At 36.5% G+C, this 10884-nt stretch overlaps 3 protein-coding genes across 3 annotated transcripts in view; 2 read left to right on the top strand and 1 right to left on the bottom strand.

Moving 5' to 3' along the window:
• Positions 1-2164, top strand: part of LOC132031808 (light-harvesting complex-like protein 3 isotype 2, chloroplastic) — a 9780-nt gene extending 7616 nt beyond the window's left edge. The window contains exons 2-4 of the mRNA XM_059421709.1: positions 5-81; positions 1442-1579; positions 1668-2164. Of these exons, the coding sequence (XP_059277692.1) occupies positions 5-81; positions 1442-1579; positions 1668-1918 (466 nt within the window). The 3' untranslated portion in view covers positions 1919-2164. The remainder of the gene's footprint in view (positions 1-4; positions 82-1441; positions 1580-1667) is intronic.
• Positions 2165-4260: 2096 nt separating this feature from the next.
• Positions 4261-5557, top strand: LOC132069408 (uncharacterized). Its single transcript, XM_059462760.1, has 4 exons — positions 4261-4460; positions 4544-4801; positions 4981-5157; positions 5243-5557. Exons 1-4 carry the CDS (start codon positions 4446-4448, stop codon positions 5303-5305), a joined length of 513 nt encoding a protein of 170 aa, XP_059318743.1. The 5' UTR covers positions 4261-4445; the 3' UTR covers positions 5306-5557.
• Positions 5411-10512, bottom strand: LOC132069407 (subtilisin-like protease SBT2.5). Its single transcript, XM_059462759.1, has 9 exons — positions 9907-10512; positions 9672-9822; positions 8944-9356; positions 8703-8798; positions 8540-8609; positions 8123-8405; positions 7685-8019; positions 6785-7052; positions 5411-6254 (listed from the first exon to the last, which is right to left on the bottom strand). Exons 1-9 carry the CDS (start codon positions 10026-10028, stop codon positions 5569-5571), a joined length of 2424 nt encoding a protein of 807 aa, XP_059318742.1. The 5' UTR covers positions 10029-10512; the 3' UTR covers positions 5411-5568.
• Between the last annotated feature and the right edge of the window lie 372 nt (positions 10513-10884).

The raw sequence follows: 10884 nt of genomic DNA, 5'->3' as shown, positions 1-10884 counted from the left end.
CAAGATGGGTTGGTGGGACTTGGGATTTGAACCAGTTTAAGAAAAATGGAGAGACTAATTGGGATTCTGTTATTGATGCTGGTGAGTCTTTGGTTTAACTGCTTTGCCTGTGGCTCCTTTTTACACTAATTTTGGTATTTGTTCTTTTGACATGCATTTCTTCCTTCCTTACTACTCCCTCCGTTTAATTTATGTGATGTAATTTGACTGAGTACGAAGTTTAAGAAATAAAAAAATCTTTGAATCTTGTGGTCTAAAATAAGTTAAAGATATTTGTGTGCTTATACCTCATCAAATGGTAAAGTTTAAAATTAAATTATTGTCAAATTAGAAAATGTGTCATTTTTTGTGACCGAACGAAAAGAAAAGTGTGTCATATAAATTGGGACAGAGAGCAGTAGTTATTGTCCTTCGATTTATGTTACTTTCTAGTGTGTCTTGTTCTTTGCTTAGCGTACTGTTTTATTGTAATTACTGTTCCGTTTTCCTTTTTGACCTGCTTTGTTATTGCTTTATCCTAAGCGGAGGATAAGTTCTACACCTCCGTAGACCCCCACTTGTGGGATTACACAGGGTATGTTGTTGTTGTTGTTGACATCCATTTCTTGTAGCTCATTATTTGATTTATGATTACCAATGTTGTACTTCAGTTTGGCTGCACATGAATGCTGTTCCTGGTGATACTTCGAGTAGCGACAATTTTTTTTTTCCTTAGTTGAATAACATGGAAGAGTTTGTTTAGTACTAGAGTTCGTTTAGTACTGATATTTGAACTATACAGTGAGGGAAAAAATGGTTAAGAAGTGGCTCCAGTAATTTTATCTTTAGTCCATGAGCAGGGGAGCTGGTGAACATTAAAAAGACTGGAATTAACCAAGAAATAGAACTTTCTACTATAATTTATGGAGCAAAGGGGGTTATTTAGCATTCTTTCATGACCAAAGTTGGATTATTTTTGATATTTTTCCTTTTTGATAAAGTTCTAATTATATTCCTTTATTGGGGGAAAGGATGCTTTGACTTATGCTGGATACACTATCTTGAATCTTTTATCAAATGAATATGACGAGGCAGAATTTTGTAGATAATTGACGCATTATGGCAAACTATGTGGTTTTTTTCTTAATAGTAACGCTGTTACTTATTGCTGCTTTTCCTTCATTTCAGTTGCTATGTCTTTGAATTAAGGTTATGGTCAGCCAATGTTATTCAAAAGCTGTAATACACCGTAAAGTTTTTAACTTCTCATTCCTTCTTCCTTGCCGTGTACATATAATAGACGTGTGTCCCAATCATATAATTGTCTTAGCTCGATTTATGGTACAACTGGAAGCAATAAAGAATAGCAAACATCGTCTGTATCTCTTTTTCTATGCCTCCTTTTTGGGTCATTGATATGAAACTGCTTGATTCAATAACAATTGAATGGCTATATCTGCAGAGGTTAGGAGAAGGAAATGGTTGGAAGATAACCCAGAGTCATCAAGTAATGAAGCTCCTGTGCTTTTTGACACCTCCATTATTCCATGGTGGGCATGGATGAAGAGATTCCATCTTCCTGAAGCTGAACTTCTCAATGGTTTGCTTATACCCTATTTCTTAAATACAAAGCTCTAAATATATCTTTACTAAACTGATCAACTAATTGAGTACGTAATCTAATGCAGGTCGTGCTGCGATGGTTGGCTTCTTTATGGCCTATTTTGTGGATAGCTTGACCGGTGTAGGCCTAGTTGACCAAATGGGCAACTTCTTTTGCAAAACACTATTGTTTGTAGCTGTGGCTGGTGTGCTTCTGATACGCAAGAATGAGGATATAGAAACACTCAAGAAGTTGGTAGACGAGAGTACTTTTTATGACAAGCAGTGGCAAGCATCTTGGCAAGACGAGAACTCAAGCAGTTCAAAGGACTCTTGAACACATTTCTCACATAAGTGTTGATTTTCATATATTCGGAAAATTGCAATTAGGTGATGGCACCATGCTAGTCAGAAGGGAGCGGAAAATTGTATTCACCATTTTGTTTTAGTTCTTAATGTATCTTCTTTCCTTTCTTTTTTTTTGTTTTTGTTTTTGACTATGATTTTTTTTCCCCTATGTAGTGAACAACTTTTTAGCTGATCTATGATATTATTTTGTCAGATGGCATAGTCATGCTTCAAACTGGAACCTTGTTTGCAGATGTTGTAACTCTATTCTTCTTGTTTATTACTCAGGTTTGGAACAGATAGCTTCTTATTGGCAAAAGGTCAGTCTGCAGTGGACTCCCGGGTGTCTTTAAATTAAGGGAAAAAAGCACTAGCAATGACTTTAGAATTGGTCACCAATGCCTATAATTGGCTGATTGGCTCTTCTATCACAAAGCTTAGAAGTGTCATTTTCTTGTATTAATGATTGTTATATGTTAAGTTCTGTGACAACCTCTTGCTACTGTAACGGAATTAAGGGGAACAAAGGCCCTTAGATAGGATTTCATCTATGAATAGAAGAGATTTTCTTTCTAGTAGAGCTCATCACAAACTCCAGGACTGCGAAGGCCTAGGGGCACTGATCCTTCTATTCAAAGTTTTCTTTCTCCTCTTGAATGTAGTTTGTCCTACAACTTGCTAGAGTGAAGGTTATTCAGTGTAAGTAAGTCACTCTTAACCTTATAGTGAATTCAGATATGCTACGCTAGGAGCTAATGAAAGTCATGTCACTGATCTAACTCAATAGGCTACTGGTGCTTATTATGTTCCAATCTATTTCTTGTTAGATTGATTGATTTCTATTTTTTTTGTTATTAATGATTCTTTGATGTAATCATTGTCCAGAATTGATCAATTCACTCGTAGTTTTTGAGCACTAGATTACCATGAAAATAAAGAAACTGATATTTGTTTATTAGGTGGAAGAGGACCCTCCTTCCTTCATGGTTTAACGTTTATGTCACTATTGTGAAAAAGAGTCACTACCCAAATGTTTGGTCATTAAAGTTGCCTTCACTTTATTTTAACACGAGATCATCTGGAACTGGAAGAATATTAGCTGCTGTCCAAATTCTGCTGCTCTCTTTTTGTTGATTTGTACTTTGGTAAATAGAGCTTTTACTTACCAAAGAAAAGAAATATTCAACTTTTTTTTAAAACAATCTGTTGCCCCATTATTTAATACACTTCCATTTAATTTGGAAAACTACGTTTATTTTGTGTCTTCCACATGCCAAAAGATCATTGATTCAACAGTTGGGGTGTAATTATCAGATGGTACAACTGATTCTCCGAAAATGGACCTACTTTAATGCTGAAATTATTTGAAGCCAGGTGGACAAAAATTAGAGGCAACTGAAATATCCCATTCCTCTCTTATAAAATCTGAACAACGAACAACATATTAAGCACACTGATTGCGGAAAAGAAAAGGAAAGCTGCACTTTCTAAATCTTGCATTATCTTTTTGGCTGAGCATGTATAGTCCTGGTAAATTAAATGGAATATTTATTTATATCTTGTAGTGCAAAGAATTTTTACGAGTTTACTGTGATCAGTTACAATAGATTAATTATCCTCTTTTTTAAGTTACCCGACCATGTTCATTGTAGATGGCTACCTACAATTAGCTTTTATTATCAGTGGACAAAAATTGAAACCTAAAAAATCCCATCAATTAAGAAAATCCATTTTTCCAATATTTTAAATTTGGCACCTTACCAGACTAGTGAAAATTGAGCTGCTTATAAACAGTAATTAGAGGGAAAAATAATCTACGAGTGGTTGATATAGACTTTTAACAAAAACATGAATAGGATGGTAACACTAGCACAACATAAAATATCCACCTAGGTTGATTCATTAAGTTTAATGATTTAAATGTCTTTGTTAACTAACCATATACATCATTTTATACTTTATCATCACCCAAATGATAAAGACAAAAGGAGAAAGAAAAGTAAACACAAAGCAAATAACAAAGTACTTCCTTTTCAAAGTAGAATTCATTATTTATTTTTAAAATTGTGCATCTTAATCATAATTTAGATTTCATATTTGGAAGGACCTTCCTTATTTTAATATATTCGGTTACGATCTTAACAATGAATTAAGACTTGGCTATCTTTCTTATTTTGGCCTGCATTCCACTTTCAATAAACTATCAACCAACATTTTCCTATTTCATATCTCTACCTTTTAGACTCACATTCTTTTTATCTCCAAATTCTTCACCTATACTTCTCTCCCTCTTTCTTCCAATAACACAAACCCCCACCCAAAACCAATATCTGAAGGTGTGGAAAGAGCAGCTGCGAGAAGCGGAAAAATCATCAAAAAACGACAGTTGTTCACGGAGGTTACTACAGAAAGACCCTTGGTTCTGGAAAATGGATCACAATTACAACCACTATAAATAAAACAAAAAAAAACAAAAAAACAAAAGAACCCCATTATAGAAATAAAAAAAAAAGAAAATGCCGACAAGAATGGTTAGTGCTATGATCAACCTTAGTCTTCTTTTGAAATTTTCTTGAGAAAGTGATGTTTGATTCTTTCTTTTTGGATTGTTTAGGTAACATACTTGAGAGAAAGAACTGTGTATGTGGCAGTTCTTGTAGAGGGGCCAAGAAAAAGGAGGAGCAGTTCAACAAATAACAAATATCATCATCATCAGCACCATCAACATCTTCATGTTAGACATGTTGCTAATGGTGGAGGATACAATAGAAAAGCTCAGCTTCTTGAATACTCAAGAAATCTTCGAGCTTCGCCTCGATCACAGCCATCAACACCTCTGGTTCCAAAGCCAGTCCAAAGACAGAATTCTCAGGTTTAATCTCACTAATATATGCATTCATGAAGGATTTAACTTATTTACACTGACAGTGTAAAGAATTTTTACACCATCAGAACATTTTAACGTGTTGTACGATAAAAGTATTTGTAACCCATCTTTAACACATCTATCACATGAGCATTGATTCTTACAGTCCAGAAGTATTTTTCCAGATTGTTGCAGTGAAAAACAAGCCCAAACATGTAACCTTTCCAACTTGTATGGGAAACTGGAAATTTGTTATGCCAAGGTTCCTCAGATCATTCACGTCTCAGAATAAGAAATCCAAGAAAAAGAAGAATATGGCTTCTAAAACCAATAAAATAAAAGCCATGGTGAAAAGTTTTCAAGTAAGTCACTCGCTTACAAGTTATAATAAACAATTCTAGCTTTTCCAGCAATCTTTGCATTATAAAAACACTCACTTTCTTTCAGGTTCAAAGAAAGCCTGGCCTTTTCTCCAAATTTTTTGCCTCGCTACGAAACAGTCGTCGATGAACAGACTCATCACCTAAGTCCAACAATCATGGTGTTCAAAGGTCCATCAATTAACAAACTGAAGAGTGATAATTGCTATAAATCTTACTTGCATGTTCCCTTTTCATTTCATTTTACTTCTTTTTCTTTCCCCTATTTAGAAGAAGGTCACCTGAATGAATTTCGCTAATTTAGGTAAACTGCATTACAGTCAATCTTAGTCTGATTACAGTGTATGCTAAAATGCAAAACTTTATTTATTGAAGATATATACAAGAGCATCATCACTGTAAAGTGCTGCTTACAAACACAGCTAAAGGCACGCGAACCGTGTGCTTTTTGTTACCTTGGAACACGATTTCGCCGAATGAGTAAACATTGGTTGTTTGAGTTGCATTTAGGACAATGTTAATATGTCTTGAAGCATTTGCAATGATCTTAAACACTTTTGGTGTTACAGAAACACTCACACCTAGAGGCTCTTGCACGATCACCTCATATTTTTCATCTACACCTCCCACGTTAGTCACCCTCCTGATCACATTTCTCGAGCCTACCAAATTTGAAATTGTCACACTTGGCGTGTTTAAATCTGAGCACCATGCTTTTTTCTTATTCGGACATCCAACTCCAACTGCTCGTCTTACAGACATTTCATCGACTCCTGGAACTGAGCATAAAAATAGCACGTAGTGTTTAAAACTTGCCTTAAAAACAAGTCCAGGATCAATGGCTCGAGATGGATTGACAAGTCCGGCTCCAAAATCAAACGGAGTAGCTGGAGACAGCTGGTTGGTTTGTTGGGCTAAAATTGGGGTGCTAGAGCGGCCAGTTACATCTGCAGTTGTCATCATTGCAGATGTAATGGCTGCAGGACTCCACCCGGGATGCTTTTGTTTTATCAGAGCAGCAATTCCAGCAATGTGTGGAGTAGCCATGCTCGTTCCAGATAATAGTGCAAAATTCTGTCCTGTTAAAAGGACAAGTTTTCAATAACATTCTTGAGATCAGATATAATTGATACAGTCAAACCTCCAATCGAAAAAAAATAATTGATACAGTCAAACCTCTCTATAACAACGTTGTTTGTTCCGATATTTCTTTGGCTGCTATAGCGAAATGCTGTTATAGAGAACAATATAATCTAACATAACATGAAAGATAGGTTTCAGAGAATTCATGGCTGTTATAGTGAAATGTTGTTATAGAGGATAGCTGTTATAGAACATGGTTGTTATAGTGAAATGTTGTTATAGAGGATGGCTATTATAGAAAACATGGTTGTTATAGTGAAATATTGTTATAGAGGATGCGTGCTATAGTGAAATGTTGTTATAGAGGATGGTTGTTATAGTGAAATGTTTTTATAGAAAATGGCTGTTATAGAAAGGCATGACGGTATTAAAAAAAAAAAAGGCACCAAAATATAGGTGGTCGGCAGATAATTTTTGAGTACCCCTATCCAAGTGTGTCAAATGAGCTGCATTTGTATAATCATACCTTTGATGTATTGATCTCCTTCACTAGCAGGGCTCCAGGAAGCCCATATCGAGGATCCCGGAGCCATGATGTTTGGTTTAAGGACGTCAGCGGCGTCTAAGAGTGCATTGTTCACATCAGGACCTCTAGATGAATACGATGCCACAACTGGATCCTGCCTCGTATAACTAGCTTCTCTCCCGTCTAAAATTCTTGCTGTAGCTCTGAAACTAATAGCCTTTCCGCTTCTACTTCTTAATGTGTTCGAGTTATAGTATTCGCGCAGAGCCTGCACCAGACAACAAAGAGTACCAGAATTAATACAGAGTTAACAGTCTTATCAAGTAATTTCTTAGGCCAGTGAAAACTATTTCTTAGAGAAATCTTGTTCCCTGATAAAATTGTTCAATCTATAGATTAAGGGAGGGTTTGCTATAGAGATTAGGTTTTTCAATTTTCTTATGTTTGGTTGGTTAAATTGTTTTGGAAAACATTTTCTGAGGAAAACAGGCTTCTTAAAAATGAGGAAAATGACTTTTCTAATGGAAGTAGAGAAAACAAGCTCCATAAGTGGGCTTACAAGTTCATTATCTCCTTCCCACCCTCAAGGCCCCCATCACTTGAACATCCCACCCCCACCCCTGAACCCCCACTCCCCACCCCATAATGTTTTGATATATACATATAAATGCTCTTGGGACATTATTTTTTTGCTTACTTTCCAAGCATTAGAAAATAAGTAAGAAACCCACTTGTTTTCCAAGAAAACATTTTCCGTTGTACCAAAACACCCCAAGTAGAACTTTTTGAAATCGTGGAGTTCTTGGAGATTGAACCAAGAAATGTACAATATTTACTAATTGTGGTTTCAGATGAAACCATTCATGCTGTTCCTGGTGGTTATGGAAATGAGATTGATACCGTGGAGGCTTCCATGTTGTTTAAGATTAGACCAGGTACCGACAAAGTCATAGTAGCTCCCTTAATTTGTTCAGAACCAATATCAGGGTCCATTGTCAGTACAAATCCAGCAGCCCCGATTTTTTGTATTGTATCAGCAACAGTGGCTATGCTTGCTGCCTCTGATTCAAAATCAAAGGTATACGTGCATATTACTATCTTCCCATGAACCAAAGTTCGAACAAATGGTTCTGTCTCCTGGCAGCTCTCTACTGTCAAGAGAGCAGAAGTAGTGTTCCCTTTACAAACATCAGATGCAGCAGCAAGTGGGAAATACACTCCTGAAAGCGTTGGGGCTGCAAAGTAAGATGCAAAGACCACATTTTCAATGACCAAAAAGGAAGAAACAGCCACTAGAATATAAATAACGCGAAAATCTAAGGGGTAAGGGGACTTAACGTGAAAGGCCACTGCCAGAGAAGCTATGTTCATTGCCTAGAACAATTGAATTGTTATATCTACGATCTGTAGTAGAGGCAGCAACACTTGTGATCCATGGACTAAAGGAAAGAATGGAAGTTGAAGAAGGACCGCCATTTCCAGCAGCTTGAACAACCAGCACACCAGCTCTTGTTGCAAATAAAAGCTGCATTTCCAGAACATTGAGGAAAGCAGAAGGACCGGAAGGAACACTTGCTGGCCCTACAGAAAGGCTTAGTATATCCACTCCATCTTCAACTGCCTAAATGATAAAAATGTTTTCCCAATACAACATTGGAGTATTAGCCGCTTCAATTAACAAGTAGTAAAAATCTTAGAAAAGAAGGGAAAGGTGCATAATATGTTAGTATTTACTATTCATTGGCAATTTTTAACCTGATCTACTGCAGCCACAACATCTGACATGAAACCTCCAAAAGAGTACATGGCCTTATACACAGCAATCCTGTTAGAAGATGCAGCATGGTTTTTCTTTATTAAGATCAAACTTCACATGTGAAATTCTTGATAGAAAGATGGAAAATTAAACTCATATTACCCTGCTCCTGGAGCCATACCACTTGCGTAGCCATAGTTGAAATGGTTGACGATGACAGGAACATGATGATTTCCTGCTGCAGTTGATGCTGTATGGCTGTTATTTTGAAACATCTTTTATAGATTATGAACAGGTATTATCGTTCAAATATATCAAATAAAACAAAACAAAAATGGTTAAAAAGGTACTGAAGAAGACTACTCCTACGTATGCAGTTCATGCTAAATATTAAGTCACTTGCCTTCCATGTCCATCAGCATCAAAAGGGGAAGCATAGTCACGAGAGGTGTTAAATTCTCCAGCAGCAGTTGCAGCTCTTGCAAAATATTGTGCTCCAACTATCTTGTTGTTGCAGGCTATTTCTGGAAATCTATCCCCCGTGACACACTTCCCTTTGAATTTTCCACTTTTCACAACTGTACCCTTTCCAGCACCATTTGATGCTTGAGATAAAAAACTCGGATGGAATGGATTGATTCCAGTGTCAATCAGACCAATCACAACGCCTGCTCCTGAAGCCATAGGGCCACCTAATTTCGGCCAGACACCAGCACGAAGTCCTAAAAAGTCAGGTGTATGTGTTGTCAACTTCTTCATCTTCACATCTTCATAAATGGCTCTAACGCCTTCTGCATTCTGCAGAATATCAAGGGCCTGCAGCACTATAACACTTACATTTCTTTGAACATTTAGCTAGTCAACAGAACAAAAACAAGAACATGTTTAAGACATCAGTCCCGAGGAAGTCAAAGTCAAATAGAATAAAACCTCTTTATAACGACGTCATTTATCCGGATACTTTTTGGTTGGCATAGCGAAATGCTGTTATAAAGAACATATAATATAACATAATATGAAAGTCGGCTCCAAAGAAACTTGGCCATTATAGTGAAATGTTGTTATAGGTAATAGGATGATTGTTATAGAGAGGTTTGACTGTACTGGCTAATAAAAATTTCAAATGCCTACCTCAGCAGATGTCAGATGGATGGCAAATCCATTGATCAAATGAGTATAGCTGTAAACTTTGGTATACACACTTCTTTCTAGGAGAGATCCTAGAAGCATGTCATGTTGTTTTCTCATGTTTTCTTTGTATGTATCAATATCTTCAAAATTCCTGCAAAAAAGATAGGCATAATAAGCAATAATAAAGCAGAATGCATGCTTAATGGCCAGACTAAATCAGGTCAAGAGTTCTTACTTTGATTTTGTAGATACAAAAGGGGCATCTTTCATTAGAACTATGAAGATTTTTGCATTTGCCATGAAGGGCTCCCATGTAGTGATAAAAGAGAGGGCAATGAAGGTTAACATGGTTGCCATTACTAGAGATATGGTGTATTGAACATTAAAGGAAAGGCAAAGCAGCTACCTTTAAAAGACTATTGTTTTGCATGCATGATTTTCTCATTTTCAACCCACCATCCGAGTTCATTTGGTTTTGCACCCCTTCTTCATGCGTGGAATGGGTTATTACTTGGGGATTTTTCTTCTTTTTTTCTTTATTTTCTAGCTTTGAGGAGTAGATCATGCATTCATGCTAATTGCCCACTAGGATAAGTATATTGCTACAAATTTCAAATTTGCTACAAGAGCATTGGCTTTTTTCATTTGGTATCTCACTAGGTAATTAGTATCCACTTTGGAGCTCGACTAATCTGAATTCGTGTCGAAAAGTACACCTTGGGAGTAAAGTACTTTCTACCAAAGATGACTCCATAGCCAAGGCTCCAATCCGAGACCGCTGTCCAAGGATGGGCAGGCCTTATTTCAGTGACTTTCTTCTCTTTTTCCTTTTTGTTCTTGTCTAAACTTTGCCATTGTCTTGCAAATTTGAGTTGCACTTTTTTTCTGTTTTTCTCACACAATTTTCTCACTCCATTTTTTTTCAACCCCTAGACTATGTTCTTTAAGGAGACACATGTGAATTTCTTCGTTTGTGCTCGCTATGACCTTGTGGTTTTAGTTGAAGTATAGGTCTCATTTGCCTAAAGTAGACTTTGCTCGAGTCAATTGCAAACTTGACCCAAAGACCATAGGTAGAATCAAATTTGAACCTGAGAAATCAACTGGCTCAGTAACTCTTAAATAAAGTTGACAATTCTCTGCAGTATATAAGTGGTAACAAAATCAAATAAGGCCTAAAGTAAGAGATCAGCTCTTAATGTTATGGTGGCTG

Source organism: Lycium ferocissimum, chromosome 9 (assembly GCF_029784015.1).
Source record: "Lycium ferocissimum isolate CSIRO_LF1 chromosome 9, AGI_CSIRO_Lferr_CH_V1, whole genome shotgun sequence".
Classification (NCBI taxonomy): Eukaryota; Viridiplantae; Streptophyta; class Magnoliopsida; order Solanales; family Solanaceae; genus Lycium; species Lycium ferocissimum.
This window is presented reverse-complemented; position numbering and strand designations above follow the sequence as displayed.